Source organism: Pteropus vampyrus, unplaced genomic scaffold, assembly GCF_000151845.1.
Source record: "Pteropus vampyrus isolate Shadow unplaced genomic scaffold, Pvam_2.0 Scaffold739, whole genome shotgun sequence".
Classification (NCBI taxonomy): Eukaryota; Metazoa; Chordata; class Mammalia; order Chiroptera; family Pteropodidae; genus Pteropus; species Pteropus vampyrus.
Window position 1 is genome coordinate 133,360 of NW_011889520.1, and position 16,805 is coordinate 150,164.

General features: G+C 40.0%; 2 protein-coding genes across 9 annotated transcripts in view; both read right to left on the bottom strand.

Annotated features, from left to right (window-relative positions):
• Positions 1–643, bottom strand: part of TMEM225B (transmembrane protein 225B) — a 30,647-nt gene extending 30,004 nt beyond the window's left edge. For both annotated transcript variants that reach the window (XM_011385579.2, XM_023526202.1), the window contains exons 1-2: positions 548–643; positions 48–207 (exon numbers count right to left, since the gene is read on the bottom strand). The gene's annotated coding sequence lies outside the window, so the exon portion shown is untranslated. The remainder of the gene's footprint in view (positions 1–47; positions 208–547) is intronic.
• Positions 644–3,569: 2,926 nt separating this feature from the next.
• On the bottom strand, positions 3,570–16,752 carry ZNF655 (zinc finger protein 655). Of its 7 annotated transcripts, XM_023526189.1 has the most exons (6): positions 16,618–16,752; positions 15,502–15,664; positions 14,240–14,325; positions 13,698–13,824; positions 7,779–7,883; positions 3,570–7,281 (listed from the first exon to the last, which is right to left on the bottom strand). In XM_023526189.1, the coding sequence occupies exons 2-6, from the start codon at positions 15,635–15,637 to the stop codon at positions 5,903–5,905; spliced, it is 1,833 nt and encodes a 610-aa protein (XP_023381957.1). In that variant the 5' UTR covers positions 15,638–15,664; positions 16,618–16,752; the 3' UTR covers positions 3,570–5,902. The 7 variants fall into 7 exon arrangements, with proteins under 7 accessions (XP_023381957.1, XP_011383879.2, XP_023381958.1 ...); XM_023526193.1 differs by lacking the exons at positions 3,570–7,281; positions 7,779–7,883 and adding an exon at positions 9,214–12,747; XM_011385577.2 differs by lacking the exons at positions 13,698–13,824; positions 14,240–14,325.
• Positions 16,753–16,805: the final 53 nt, after the last annotated feature.

The following is a 16,805-nucleotide window of genomic DNA, read 5'->3' on the forward strand; positions in this document are numbered from 1 at the left end:
GAAGGACAAAGTTTAGACAAAGAAAGACAATTAGGTTAGCTCCTCACCCTTGCTCTTTCGAGGCTCCTGCTCGGGGGATGGAAACAGGGACTCCGGGGACATGTTCAAGCAGCTTCTCCATGGGCTGGGTCCAATCCCCGGTGCTGTTCCAAGGCCAAGATCTTCTCTAAAAATTCTTCAGAACACAACACAAGAGACGGGCAGGCACTTCAGGAAAGGGTGGGAGAACGGGATAGATGTAGGGAAAACAGGTGAAGCTTTCCCATAAGAGACGCCCAACCCAGGACAGGGTCTGAGAAGCTTCATTCTCTCTCCAAGCCGACTGGGCCCCGCCGCGAGAAGGCCACCAGGCCGGCAGCACCAAGACGGCCTGAGGCCTCAGGCGCCGCGCCCCGGCCGGACCAAGCAGGTTCCTGCAGCCCCGCATCAATCCCATGAGAGTGCCCCCAGCCCGAGTCTGCCACTGCAGTCCGAGCTTGTCACCGCGACGGTGTGAGCCGCCCTGCATTCCTACCCCGGCCCGGGGTCTCTGAGCCCCGACACTCACTCGCCCTGCGGGATCCTTGTGCTCCGCCCTGTCAGCGACTTCAGGCTCCACTGAAAACTCGGGTTCCTAGGCGTGCACTTCCGGGTACTGTCTAGGCAGCTCAGCGGTCTAATCTCGATTGCAAGTTCTCTAATCCCGATTGCGGGTTTTCTAGGGGCTGCTGGGGAGCTGGGTCCATAGCGACCTGCCGATGGGGACTTATTTCGGTATTTGTGCTTCCCCCAGGAAGGACTGTAAGAGGATGGAACAGAATTCTCTATTTGCCCTACCACTGCCTAAGTGGACCAAGGATCTAAATCGGTTGTTTCCTTCTTCGCCATTCCCTATCCGTGTGCACCCCATCTGCTTCCTCTGCTTGACTCCTGCCTCGATTTACCACCCATCTCACCTCCCTTTTTCATAATCACAGGCCAGCTTAACCCTGCTGGGCCCGAATTTGTTACCTAGGCCCTCAGTCCACCCTGTCCTCCTCTTCCTTTGAGGCTTCAACCCAGCCCCTCCCAGTTTTGCCTGGAGTATATAAACAAGCAGGAGGGTACCCACACCAATATGAGGAAGAAAAACTTTAGAGAGATCTAGATCCAAAGACCCTACTGCACCTAGAGTACAGATTTGTCAGAAGCATATTTGATATGTTGAAGTAGGAAAAACATGTTAAGAAAACAAGTTGTATATGATAAGGGTAGTTTCCTGCTAGACTCGGAAATAACAGGTACCAGTTGTGGAGTACTTAAACTGACATTTTGTTAATCCTCACAATAATCCCATGAGGTTGGTATATTTACTATTTTACATGCCAGAAGCTGCAGAGGTATTTAGCAACTAGAGGCATCTGAACCCTGGTCATTCAAACCAGAGCCTGGTGTCTACCTGCACCCAGGAAGGACTACAAAGAAAGCCTGGGTGGAGATTTGTATGTAATATGAGCAACTGCAGAAAAGAAAAAAGACAGACACTTGTAATTATACCCAAGTTTTAAATTTATAAACATGAATGAAATACAAATATGAGGTTAACCATTTTCTAAAATGAAGAGAGCATATAGAATGCGTCAGCAAAATAAAAAATTTACAGTATCATTTTCTTGTCGATTTGTACAGGGCACCATCTGATTTCTGATTGAAATCGCTTACAGTCTTGCATTCAACATTGGTTCCTTCATGCACTCGTATTTTGAAAATGTGCTGTCATGATACGAATGTTAGGAGACAGATGTTACAGTTTGCTGACTCCAGTAGGGAGTGCTTGTTGGGAGGTAGTTCCTACCCACAGCCCAGGATGCCTGATCATTTCTCTAGTCATATTTAAGTTCTCCAAACCAAGAGTATCCCTCCCTGGGTAATGCTAGTCCCGCACTGCTAAATAGTTGCTTATTAATTCTCTTTTTTAGATTTTATCTCATTTCTATACAAACACCTTTGTTTTTATATTAGTATTTATAACTTCGTGGCACTTACTATATGACCAGTACCTTTTACATTATCTCTTTAATTTTCACGCTGTTATTAACTACATTGTATAGACAAGAAAACTGGAGAAGCTAAGTAAAATTTCCAAAGTCACACAGCTAGTAAACAGCGAAGTTCAAATGCAGGTATATCTAATTCCAAAGCCACTGCTTTGACAACTACTCTAATTTGTCTTTACTCAGTGGATGGTTTAATTCATTAGATTAAGTTAACTATATCCATTGGCTAGCACTGAATATCATAGCACCTGGCAATTGTATTATTGAATGGGTAGATGAGGTTACAGTTTTAGATGTGGGAATCTCATTATGATTTGCTGAGATGACACCCAGGGGCCTCCTTTGAATTTTATTCTTAAACTTCCTCAGTTACTCATATACTATTTCCTAAGGTAAAGCATTTCTCCAGAGAGCACATTACCCTGAAAATGCCATATTCTTTCATCTGTAGGCTTTCTGACATGCTCTCTTCTTGCCTGAAATACTCTCCCTGCTCCTCTTCCAGCATACTGCATCTCTCCAAGTCTACCTCTACCCACTTCTTTGCTCAAGCCAAAACCTAGGAATCAAACTTGATTTTCCCATTACCCACTTTGCTCCACTGCTATATAACCAGAGGTGACAGTAAATCTTGGTAAGGATACATGTCCATCAGCAAGTTCTAGTTAGCAGAAAAAATTAAGAGTGGTTTGGTCATTGAAAAATGAAAATATAAGTCTAGTGATGGAAGTGAGTGGCAGGATATATGAATTTGGGAGCTTTGACCTGTAGCCTGTAACTGTCAAAATTGTCTAAGTCTATTCCAAGGTGGGGAGGGGGTCTCCAGATCCCAAAATATATTGGAATATTTTCTCCTAGTATCCCAGGAGCATTTAGGATCAGCTGCAAACCAATAATAGTGAATCACTGGGGTGTAACAGAGAATTCAAGAGCTACCAAGGAAAACTGTGGTTGGTGTCTAATACCAATTTCATGATGATGGAAAGCTTTGGAGTCAAATAGACCTGACTTTAAACTTGCTTTGTGACCCTAGTACACCTCAGTTCCTCTGTAAAACAGAGCTAGTTCCCTTGAAGAATTAAAGATTAAGTTTGAATATGAATGTACATACATGTACATCTTGGTGGGTGGGCAGAAAATCAATAAAATTAGGTGTCCCTTAACTATTAGATTTCTTCTCTTCCCTCTCCAATCTTCAAGATTAAAAGACTAAGAACACAAACTCATATTGTATTGGACAGATTACTTATCCGCAAGTATTAAGTGGCAAGTTACTTGCCCTCAAGGATTATTTTGGTTTCTTTTTTTAAAGTGTATTTTTAAAGCACACATACACACATTCTGCCTAGACTGAAACCTCTAATGATTTACTCTTATGTACTGACAGCAACCCGAATGAATAACCCTTTAAATCTTAAATATTCAGACTTTGTTCTTCTACAGGTTTGTGGAAGAGCAAGTATCAGTAAAAGGAGAATGATTCACTCTTGTGAAGCAGGTTTCTGGAAGAAACTGAGTTTGCAATCAGGAAGGTGACTCTAAGATTCCCAAATGTTTCTGGTAAAGGCCTTCAGATTTTATTTGAAATAGATTCTGAGTATCAAACATACCTTTATTCAAATGGAGGTACAAGAGCACATTCCTAAACCAAATGTATACATGTGATTTTTACATGTTCTGCTATTTAGGGATTATTTGTTTCATAATCACTGGAGGTGACTATTAGTCTCTATATGTGAGGGTATACATGTTCACTAACAGAAAAAACATGCATTTTCATTTGCTTTTACATTTAGATCAATTCATTTAGATCCCTACTGTAATCCTATGCTTGCTGATGGCTGAGAGGTAAAATATAGTGGGGTAAGACTACCTTAGAGGTTAGCCATAAGATGCTTATAAAGAGAGCAATACATTTTATATACTTGCTGAGGATCCTTAGTGAATATTATAACATCTGAACTATGAAGGCCTCAATTGCTGGAATGACTGGAATTTTAAATAACACTTGTCTTATTCACAAAATGTTATGAAGCTTAAGATGGAAAAATATAATAAAATGCTTTGACATCATCTAAAGAATCATAAACTGTTGCTAGGTGTTATGATGGTGACCCTGAACTCTGGAGCTAACATCTGTGATCATCTTTATGAATAAAAAAAAAACCATATATGGCTTGTAGACTCTAGTAAAATACAAAAAAAAAATAAAAAATAAAAATAAATTGTGATAATAAATTACAAAAAGCCTCTACACTTCAAATACTGTCCTGAATTGATGAAGGGAGACTGAGGGCGGAAATCCAAACAGATAAAGAAGCAATCGTTAACAGTTAAAATTTTACCAGGAACAGACCTATCACTCTCTTGAAATATTCTTGCTAGAGATATTACGTAAGAACCCCAATATCTTTGTTGGAAGGCTGAGCTCTCTGCTTTATGAAGCTCTCGGATTTTTTAGTATATGTTCATTATGTTTTGCCCTATCAAAAGATGACCTGAGCATTCTGCTGGCCTTCAATGGAAGTATATAAATTCTAAACTTAAGACATACAGAACAGGCGCTGAATGAACATTAACTAGACTACGAGAGTCTTGTTGGCTCTCTTGGTGTCCTTATCATTTCTTGTAGAGGGCTGTGGAGGTGGACAAGGCAGTTAAGAACTTGGGCATCACTTGAAAATGTTTAGCTGCCTGCCATAAACTCAGGGGAGACAGAATCCTTCATATTCATAGATGGACAGGATGCAAAAATCCAATTCTTTTAAAGGAAGATGCTTCATTTTAAGAAAGAAGACGCCCAAATAGCAACATGAAGTAGGGAAGGCATACCTGTTGGTGAAAAGTTAAAAGTAGGAAACCATCATTGCAAGATGCTTAAGAAAATGGAGAAATCAACAGGACTCTAAGTGTTGTGGCTGGAAACGAATAAGTAGAGTCCTCAGAAAAGAGCAGGCCTAACAGTCTGTTTTGGAGAGAATCTGGGCTGAGAAAAGCAGAAAAAGCTAAATGAGCTACTTTCCAGACGCTGATAAGTTTTAACATTAGTGTAATAACAATATCATAGGAAAGCTGTGAAGAACAAGTACCAACTTCAACAAAAATAAAAATGCTTATAGGCCACATTAAAATATAAATAGCTTAAATGAATTCCATAAATAAAGTATACATAGTTACTTATAACACCTATTACATTAAATAAAAGAATGCCATGAGAAAACAGCACTATATTCACCAAGTCACTCCTCTGACAAGATTCTTCTGCAATGAAAAAGACTGCGACTATATATTAACAATTTCACATACAAATAATCAACAATTTTCTCTCCAATATTTTGATGTTGAAGAAAGCCTGAAATATGAAAGTAAATTTTTCCATTTGCATATCAGATTCTGCTCTGGTGTAGTAGATATTCTGATGATGAAAAAGACTTAAACTCTTACATTCAAATGACTTCTCTAGGGTATGGCTTCTTTGATGTTGAATAAGGATTGAAATATGACTGAATCTCCCCCCATACACACGCATTGATTACATTCATAGGCTTTCTACACAGAATGAATCTGATGCTGAACAAGGTAGTTTCTTTGAAGGCTTTTTCACATTCATTAAAGTGATGTAATTTTATTTCTGTATGACTTCTCCAATGGTGACTAAGGTATGAACACAACATGAAGCATTTACCACATTCAACATATTTGTAGGTCTTCTCATTGGTATGGGTTTGCAGGCATCAATTAAGAGTTTAACTAATAGCTTTCCTACATTCGTCACATTCAGAGGGTTTCTCTCTAGTGTCGACTCTCCAATGCTGAATAAAGGTTGAACTATGACTGAAGATTTTACCATATTCAGTACATACGTGATTTCTCCCTGGTGTGAACTCTCAGATGTTGAATGAGGCCTGAACTTGACTAAATGTCTTCCCACGTTCATTACATTCATAAGGTTTCTCTTTGGTATGAATTCGTTGATGCTGAACAAGGTGTGCTCTCTGACTGAGGTTCTTTTCCCACACATCACAATCAAAGGTGAGGACTTCTCGTTGCAGGACAAGATCTGAGCTATGATTAAACCTTTCCTCATAATCACTACACTCAGAGGATTTCTCTTTCCTATGAATTTTGTGATGCTGAATAAGGCATGAGGTTTGACTGAAAGCTTTTCCACATTCATCACATTCATGTGGTTTCTCTCCTGTGTGAATTCTTTGATGCTGAATAAGATGGGAATTCGATCTGAAGTCTTTTCCACATTCATTACATGTATAGGGCTTTTCTCTGAGATGAACTCCTTGATGTTTACTAAACGTCACCCCACATTCATTGTATTCATAGGCTTTCTCTTCACAGTGAACCTTCTGATGTTCCATTAGGTATGAGGTATGATAGAAGTCACTGCCACATACAGTACACTTACAGAGCATGTCTCTGTGAATTCTCTGATGTTGAGCAAGGTGTACACTACGACTGAAGACTCTTTCACAATTGCTACATTTATAAGATTTTGCTCTAGTGTGAATCCTCTTATGCTGAATTACGCCTGAGCTCTGACTAGATGACTTATCAGATGATTCACAGGACTTATCAGGCGCTTCACATTTATAGGGTTTCTCTCTAGTATGTATTCTTTTATGTCGACTAAGACTTGAGCTCTGACTGAAAGATTTTTCACATTCTTTACATTTATAGGGTTTTTCTCTGGTATGAATTCTCTGATGTCTAGAAAGTGCTGAGCTCTGATGGAAGATTTTCTCACATGCATCACATTTATAGGATTTCTCAGTGGGAATACTCTCACATTTACTAAGGTGGGAGAGATCCATTAAGCTTTCTTTATATTCACTACTCTGAAAATTCTGTGTTAGATTTATTTGTTCATGTTTAAAAGCAGCTGAATTCTGGTTGCGGCTCATGTCATACTTATCAGTGTCATCAACACTCTGTATTCTAAGATCTCTCTGATCTGTATCAAGGGTAGTTTCCAGACTGAATCTTCTTTCAGGTTCATTACATTCATTGTTCTGACTGGTGAAGGTTTTCTTGCTGATTGTTATTTGCCTAAACTCTCTCTCCAGGAAGAGAAATTTCCTTAGGATTTCCTGAAGCCTTTCTAATCTGTCCTCAGGTTTATACACTTCTCTAGTTTCAGGAACTTGGGCAATATCCTTTTTCAGTCTTCCTACTCTCACTTTGTATGAATGCACTTCTTCTGAAATTTTCTGCTTAGGAATCAACAGCTTGTTCTCTTCTCTGGTTTCTCCATCTGATTCAATATATAAATAGAAAATGCAAATGTAATCTGTACCCTGTGCTTAGAAAAAGAAAACTCAGAGAGGAGAAAACTAAATAAGCTAGACTCTACCAGGATAAGAGAAGTTTATTTATTCTTGAAACACAGGCACAAAATCTCAACAGCAGATGTAAAGGCATGAATAGAAGCAGGGAGAATCCAAATGATTTAGGGTGTGGTAGAAACAGAAAATACTTTCAGCAGAGTCAAAAAATAACCAATTAAGATGTTTCAAAGGAGTTAATAGGAAAATAGTTCAAAAGAATTATAGATAAGCAACTTGAATAGGGACAATAAGGCACAAAATAAATACAAAGAGTTCATCAAAACTGAAGGGAAAAGGAAAGAGCTCTCCATCCTTGGATATAGACAGAGCTCTTCATTTTGACTGCCTGAGCGGCTATAACTTGGCTCAACAAATGGATTTTACTTCCCTATTAATTCCATCTGATTAATTCTGCCTTACTCACCTGAGCAGCCATCTCTTAAGACTTCTCTATTCTTAGTTTCCAGATCAAAGACCTGTAGATCTTGTTCCAGCTGAGAGATCCCATCAGGCTTGGAAATTGGAAATCCTGCTCATAGAGAAGGAAATGGGATGTGGCAATTTGTCCCCGGATACTACGTCAGCCACTTTTTCTATTAACTAATGGTTAATGGAGAAAGTAAGTTCTTAGAAGACATTAGGAAGGCCTGGAGAGTGAGAGTGACAAAGATCCTCTACAAGGAGCTCCTATTTGTGCTCTAAAAAGAGATGTGTTAAGGGGCAAGTTGATGACTTTGGGGAGCAAGAATAGTCATTTAAACATTACTCAGACAAGGAAATTTGTGCATGGGATAATTTCACAGAAATTATCATTTTCATTTCTCATCTGCTGCCTATAGATCAATTTTGTATTAGACCTGATCTACAGTATCAGACCTAGTCAAAATTGATGTCATCAGAAAGGTGTATATTTAAGCACCCGGTGTATGGTGAGCTGAGCTGTAGCAACAGAATCAGTAATGACTGAACAAATATTCCTAAAACCAATCTCAAGAAACAATTCATTTCAGTTCACATGAGGAAACAAAGAATAATGACACATTCTCACCCGTTAGGAGCTTATACTCTTGTTTATCCAACAAATATTTATGGGGGCCTCCCATATGCAAAATATGTAGGGGATAAAGAGCCCACGCCGATAAGGTCCATCCCCTCAAGGACCTTACACTCTTAACTGCAGAGACAGATATAAACTAACTATAATGATATAGTGAGGAAAGTACAATGTAAGTACATCTTCACATAAAATGGTCTTTCTTTGGTATAGTGGACTGCAAGGATCTAATCTCTTTTAAAGCATAAGTAAGGCAGTCTGCTTCTGAAGGGGCAGAACTCTTATAGTATCAAAGAGGCATTTTTTTTTAATACATGTTCAGCCCACAAAGCTTCTAGTAGCACACATACAAGGTCTAGATCGAGTCTCTCATCTTCAAAAGCCTTTCTCTCCACTTACTGAATGTCTACAAAATTTATTATTTATTCCTCTTATCCTGACATGTCATTATATGATGGAATTTATAGATACTTTAAATTGGTTTCAGGTATCATCATCCCTACCTGATTGTAAACTCTTTGATAGCAGGGACCATTTATCTTGTATCTTGCACTTCTTTTGATTCATTTACTTAAGAGCTACTCACTGAGTGCCAATTTTGTGCCCAAGTTTCAACATATAACAGATAACAAATGTTTTAAAAAGGGCATTTGGACCTTGAAAATATGACAAATCAACAGCTGCCCTCTTGGGATTCCATGTGAGAGCCTATGAGCAGAGAGATCAGAACAGATATAAGAAAGACATTTATTAAAAAAGACATTTACTATGTTTCTGAATTCCTGCTGGATACTAATACAGTCAATTCTCCTTTTGGACATTTATTTAGTTAAGGTCCTCCACGTCAAATGAAACAGTTTCGCAAGTTTAAAAAAAACAATTAGTGTGGCATGAAATAGCAACTATTCTGCTCAGAATTCTGATAACATAATTTGCAACTTTTAACTTTTGAAATATTCATTAAGATATTTCTAAGTATTTGATAAATGAAACAAATTTTGGTTATTTACTCTATATCTATACTTAAATTACATACACACGACAAAAAAAGATCATCTTCATGTAGGACCAGTGGTCTGATTTTAGACTTGTTATTTAAGGTAATGTAGAAAGGTATAAGAGAAAATGCTTAGCAGGCAGTTAAAGATACAAGACTGTAGTTCAGAAGAGAGAACAGGGTTCAAGATATAGACTTAAAGTCACTATATCATCAAAATATAAAGCTAAGGTTAACTAAGCATTTGGTAGATGCAAAGGACCATGCCCAGAGCGTTAGATACTTTCACTCACTTAATACTCACCCTACCTTCATAAGATAGGAATCATTATTGTACCCATTTTACAAATGAGAAAACTAAGCTTCAGAGAGGTTAATTAACTTGTCCAAGGTAATAAATGGTTAAGCTAGGGCACAACCAGTCTTATTTCAGAACCTAAATTTTAAATAATCTACTAGTAAACAATAATGATTGTGAATGAAATCCATCCCTTCCTCCAAAATTTGTACAGAAAGAGAACAGAAGACCAATATAATTGACAATGGAGTAAAAGTCGAAAATAACAAAAACAGAGAAGTAGTGATTAGAACAATACATAGAGAGCCAGGATCCGACAGATTTGGAGTCGTGAATGTTTTAATTAAAAGGGATCTAAGAGTTCATTAGTGTCAAAAAAAAAATGAAAATCTCTTTATAATAAAAATCCAAACCCTTAGACACAGTTTGAGCAATAATCAATCTGAAGAAATTCCACTATAAAGAAATAAACACTCCGCTGAAATTTTTGTTTGTATTAAACAATCTGGTCTCTAGCTTCTATCACTTGCTGTCCTTCTCAAACATAATCTAGTTTAATCCCTGGGACAAACCAGAAGGTAGACATTATTGTTCATGTTTTATGGATAAAGAAAATGAGTGTCAGTTTAAATATTTGCTCAGTGTATCACAATTGGTAAGTGGAACCCAAGTCTGATTTCACAGTTTATAGCCTTTCCAATCTACCATACTAAAGGTCATAGAAAACATTAAAGGCAAGTTTTCTTGCCAGTGGCCTGGATGCCTTTTCCTAAATTTAAAAACTCTTATGCTTTCAAAATATGCATTTGCTTTAAATTTTTTCCCACTTAAAATTACTTGAATTTTTAATTTAAACCTTGATCATTTTCTAATTAGGTTTATTTTTAACTTAATCCGGTCTTTAAAAATATTTAAAATATATCTCATTATCTGGTTTGCTGCCTGTACCAGAGTTGTGCTAAGATTTAGCCATTTGGAAGCTTCAGGGCTTTCTTCCTCGTCCTCAACAAATAAACAAATAAAATCTCTCCTTAGCAATATCATTATTGTGTGTATACCTATTATAATGGAATATACGCCTACACAATTTTACTTCTTTTTGAATGTTTTTTCTGTTCCCAAAATGTACAACCTTACTCCTGTCTGTCCAATTTATCATAGCCACTTTTAATTGTCATCAGAGTATAAAGCCATAAAAACATAAAAAACACAAAATGTAGTTTGACTTAACTGTTCTATGGCACTAAATAGTGAAAAAGAGCATGGATTTCAGAGTCAGATCTGAGTCCCAAACCTAGCTCTGACCCTGAGTGGATCACTTAAACTTCTCTGAGCCTCAGTTTCCTCAGGTATAAAATAGAATAATACTTGCTCACAGGATAATGATAAGGATTAAATGATATCTAGTACCTAGTAACATATTGGTTGCTCAATAAAGAGCTATGGCAGTAAAAGATTTTCTATGCAAAATCATTTTTGTCCCCAGGACATCAACTTCAAAAAATGAGTATATGCAAAACATTCCTTATTTATCAACTCACTTATCATCAACTAGAATTCTGATAAGCATGTTTCTAATGCTGTCACCTAAGAGGGCACCTGCCACATTGCCCCATGTGAAATGCAATCCAGGCCTCTTTCCCAGTCTTAATCTCCAGTGCTTAATCTTAATTTTAACCAGTGAGTCACAGATAACTTCCCTTTGGGTATGACCCTCAAGCCAGTAATTCATACACTGTCAATAGAATATGACTTTTAGATTTGGTAATGAAAAGTATGACTTTTTACCTACTTTTTCACTTTTACTCAGGTGTTCATACTCTGCATATTTACTACAATATAGTCAAAGCACTTAACCAAAGGACCAAAGTTCTGATGTCTGTGACAAATACAACTCAGAGCTACTGCTATAACTTTGTATAACTTTAAATTTCACATGGAGTTTGGTGAACCCACAAATAAGAAAATGACTTCCCAAGGAGTGTAACAAATAATTACTAGGAGAGACTACTGACTTGGAAACAAAAGCAAATTAAGTAGGAAGGTTTCTTGTATGCATTTGTGCCCAGTACATGTGAGTGTGCATGCATGTCCTATGCACGTGCAGAGATGACAGAGGAAATAGTGTGAAATTCAGTCTTATTAGTCTTATAGTATGCTGTGCTATTAAGCTGATTAAACTGCTAAGTTTCTTTACTCCAAAAAGTAGACAGGTTAACTGTTGGAAATTATGTAATTATTAGATAAAATTAACAGTATCTTACAATTACATATCATTTTACAGTATACAAAGTTGTTAAATACACATTCAGTTTGATATCCTGAAATAAAGAAATGGAATTCTTTTGCCCTCCCATTTCCCCCCCATCAAAGACAGGGCTAAGGAACACTTGATCAGGAAAGGTCATATAAATGCATCAATCAGTTTAGCAACAAAGAATAAAGGGACAAAGGCAGGACCCTGGAGGGGGCCACAGGGACTTAGAGAAGACTAGAATATTAAATGAGGAAAGCCCAGGGGTCATAGGAGAGTTAGGCAACAGAAGGGGTAGGGTCCTGTTCACTACAGAAAAGGAAGGGCACGCAGCATACATTCCACACCCTAACATAACACGAAAAGATCATTAACTGAAGAGCTGGAGCTGAACTCTGGTTTCTCAAAACACAAGTAGATGACCACCAACAGTGGCTTCTGAATGAACTCAGAACTCAGGATTCAAAATGCATCTGGTTGCAACGAAGGGCAGAAGCAAAGGTTGAAATTTAACAAAGGTCATTTGAGGAGCTGCATTTTACATAGTGGTAGCATCCTGGGGAGCATCTATTCCATCAATCAAGTGTAATATCTTATAATTGTGGAAAAGGAGTTTCCGAGCAGGGATGAGCAATATCGATGGGAAGCCGATACTTGGGCCATCTCTTGGAGATTCCTGCTGAAAGGACTGCAAGTGTTTCTCCAGAGAAAGCACTTGCCTGGGTATGACTCAGGGCCGGACAGGAATTCACACTATGAATCCGGTTGGTGGGAAGACGGAGAAGTATGCCTACAAAGATCAAAGAGCCAGGAATGGAAAACACGCTAAAAACCTTCCCAGTGGGCAGGCTGCCTCCCCACAGACAAGACCTCTTTAATCCTGAGTGTAATTAAGGACACAAAGCAACACCCTGGATTCCTTCAGCATAGGCAAAGCAAAGGAAGAGCGAGAGGAAGGGAGGGAGAGAGAGAGAAAGAAATGCAATTAAATACATACATAAATAAAAAGAACAAAAGCAGAGACAGGCTAAAAAAGAAAAAGGAGCAATGCTCACATCAAGGGGGGTTGCCAGCAACAACCCTCACTGATGCTTCTCCACAGCACCACAGGTTACCTAATCTCAGCTGCCTACTGGACCATCCAAATGACCAAGGAGAGACTCGGTTTAAGTTCTGAGACTTCTGTTGCTGGAGATGAGATTACTTAGGATTATCATCTGGGTGACAGTGAAATGTACTCACTGAAATGAAGTCTCTCAAATTCTGCCTGCTTGGAGATGGATTTAGGTATCCTAAGAGGTGAGGGATTACTCAAAAAGATTTTAACCTATCTTTTAAAAAAGCATTTCTTCTTCTGAGGGAAATGAGGAACTCTCAGATACATGGACACTGAATTACCAGGAAGGAAAGTGTCTAGTTGTGGGTTTGGAGGCCCTAGAGTCTCTCATAAAAAGGGAAAAGATAAGGAAGGTGAGAACTTAAGCAAAGCACAAGCAAGTCTCCCTTTTCTAACAGGGAAATAGATGCTCCACAAAAGCAAGAACTAATAACTCAGGATAAGGAGTAGAACATCTCATCTAAAAACCCCCAAAGGAAAACCACTCCTGGAGGAGATGACTTTAAAGATGGAGGATTCAAAGATTAAGATCTAGAATCTAAGCCACATTCTACTTTCTCAGAAACTTCATACCTACTCAGATAAATCCCAATAGGTAAACCGAATAAAAAGACAGTCCTTACCCAGCGAGACCACGTTCCCATAATTCTCTAACATCACTTCTCTGTAGAGATCCCTCTGAACAGGGTCCAGGCATCCCCATTCCTCTCGAGTAAGGTGCACAGCCACATCCTCGAATGTCACAAACTCCTGAAATAACACAGCCTGGCTGCTCTGGGGAATGAGGCCACTATAGCATCATGGCCAGAGGGCAAAGGAGATGATAGAGATAGACTCTCCAGTGTACATTTATGTTGGGGAGGAGTGAGAACAGATTAGAATCTAGGGAACAAGTTCCATAACCCTTTAACACCTAATAAGTGCCCATCACAGCACCAGGGAGAAAGAAGAAACAGTGTTTTTTGCTGGTGGTTTGGGGGAAATGGGAAAGTGGTTTGTGTGAAGTCCAGTCTTAATCTCCAGGTCTCTGAGGAGGATCAGTTTCCAAACTCAGGTCTGCTACTGAAAAAAATTCCACGCAAAGTTTACAGATGGGACGAGGGAAGGGCCACACTCAATCAGCAGCAATAGTCCCTGAGGAAAAGCAAAGGGTTCCTCAGCTCACCTGGTACCTGGCTGTCAGGAGCGCAGCTGCCTGGTCTCCTGGGCTTCCCTCGTGGGGAAGAGCAGGCACCTGGGGAACAGGTGGAGCTAAGGGAGGAGAAAGGAGCCAAGAGTGAGAGCAGCCCTTCCCTAGGGCTCCCTTACAGAAGAGAGTCAGTGGGACCCTTCTTCACATCAACATTCTAGTAAAACCAATGAACATTTATCAGGTATTGAATGGGTATTCTGCTCCTTCTCAGCACTTGGCATGCCCTGCTTACACATGTTTAGACCCGTGAAACAGGATTTGATTATGAAATCTCATATTTCACTTTAACCTCATGACATGACATTCCTCTAAGAGAAGGGTAAGAACTATACCTGTTTTGCAGACGGGCAAAGCAAAGCATAAAGACTTGCAGTGACTTGTCCCAGGCCATGGTTATTTAGTAGAGTTCTGACCCTTTCCCAGACACTGTTTTATAAACATCATTAAGCTTTTTCTTGTGAATGGACACTGTCTCTGCAACCAGCGTGTAAGGCCCCTAAGAATAAGGAATGGTCATCTGTTTCCTCACAATCCTTTCCACACTCCCACAATTCCCCACAGCATTCTACACACTGTGGCACTCAATCAGTGTTACTGACACAAGTTATTTCAGGCACTGCAGTTGGCCACAAATAATCAAAGATAAGATTCTTACAAAAAAAAGAAAAGACAGATCAACCTATCTATACAATACATTAAAATGTTATTGTATAGTCAATATGTGACATGTATATATTCACAGGCATTGTGCTCAACCAAGGAATTAAACGGGTGCTTTCTTGATCAAAATTAGGTTAGTCACAAACACTGCAATTACAACAAAATGGCATGTGGCAAAGCACAAAAGGTCAAGGAGGGAAGAAATTAAGTGAAGGGAACAGAAGGAGGGAGAGCTCCTATACCTAAGAAGTGAAAGCCAGGCAGGGATTGTGAGATGCAGCAAGAGCAGCATATCTTAGAAAATTTGTGACTGTGGTAACTGGGATGAAGTGAAGGCTGTATGAACAAAAACAGCTGGAGCAAAGTAAATGATTACCACTCTGCTTATTAAGGAAAGATGAGCTGTACTTAACAGAGGGGCCCACATCAGGACTGTACTGAATAGCATCTGTCCCTCCCTTCCAGACCTCCCTTTAGGGGCCATCTTCTTATTGAAGTTCCTGGCCTCTTACACCAAGCCCTGGAGTCCCTGTACACTCCCCTTCTCCTCGGTATAAGTGTGCTCGCTGCCTTACCCACAGAAAGTCCCTGTTCCATGTCGGTGTCCTGCACGAGCTGAGGCTCTGGGGGTAGACCCTCAGACTGGGTCTCCAAAGACTGAAACTGGACCCTTGGTGATCCTGCTGCTTCCTGAACCGGTATTTCCTCCATCCCCGTTCTGGAGGACAATGACCATCACTGTGGGGTGAGATTAGTAGAAATTATTGTACTAAGTTTTAAAAAGACCATCATTTCATATCCTTAGGACTTAGCAAAGTATCTTACACACTGCAGATACTCAATAAAAATAGTTGATGATTGTTAAACACCTACATTAAATAACAAAGAAAAATGGATACTATTCAGTTTCAAATATTTAAAAACCAATCATATGCTCCAAGTATGCAGGTTTATTTGGACTCCACTAATTCAGATTTTATTAAAAAATCAAGAAAGTACGATTTAATCGTGTAAAGATTTCTGTGGTAAGTTTCAAATATTTAAAATTTACAAATTTTTTTCAAGGCTCAAGTTTGTACAAGAGAAATATACTAGTCATGATTACTCATTTTTTTTAAAGCAGGCCCCTCAGTAAACACTCTGTCAACTCGCTTTCAATTACTAAATGGTCTTGACTAATAACAAAATTCCACTTTTGGAGTCAGAACCTTCGCTAACAGACTAAGGAGGCAGGCCTTTTCCCACAATCCTAACAGTAACCCAGGGAAGTACTGCGATTCAAACAGGTTTGACTGGTGTCCTTCAAACCCAAGGACGCAACAGAGTTCTCCGTCCCTTTTCCTCAACCCTCAAAGGGCCCTCGCGCCGGGTCCTCTGAAGGCCTCGCCCGGCGCTGCCCTCCTCCCACTTCCCTGTTAGGTGAAGACACGGTCCCAAAAGGACGAGGCGGGCCACAAAGACCCAGCTCACTGCAGGGCACTGCCACCGGGTTCTGACAGCGAGGCCCTCAGTCCGCGGAGCGTCTGGGCAAACCCGGCCTGAGGAGAAACAGGCCCTCCCACCGCCGGCGCCGCGCGCTCTTGGGGACGTAAACCGCCATCCGCAGGGCCGGGGCCGCCTCCTCCTCCTCCCGGGAGGCTAACGAAGGGGCCATCCCCACTGCGACCCCAGAAAGGCTTCCGGGGACTCACCCGAGCGGAGTGTCGGGCCAAGCTGCCGTCCAGTCGCAGACACCCTGGCTCCCGGGGCCAACCCTGGCCTTTTGGCGGTCGCTCTGTCGCTTGGAGGCGGTGCTTGGAGGCGGTGCTTGGAGGCGGCACTTCCGGAGGCGGAGCCCGACGGCCGGGTGCAGAAGACCGGCCCCCGGATGAGGGCTCGG

Coding starts and splice junctions, on each gene's coding strand:
- ZNF655 (XM_023526189.1), bottom strand. CDS start 15,637: ATGGAGGAAATACCGGTTCAGGAAGCAGCAGGATCACCAAGGGTCCAG. Junction 14,326..15,501: donor GGAACAGGGACTTTCTGTGG/GTAAGGCAGCGA, acceptor CTCCTCCCTTAG/CTCCACCTGTTCCCCAGGTG. Junction 13,825..14,239: donor TCCTGACAGCCAGGTACCAG/GTGAGCTGAGGA, acceptor GTGTTATTTCAG/GAGTTTGTGACATTCGAGGA.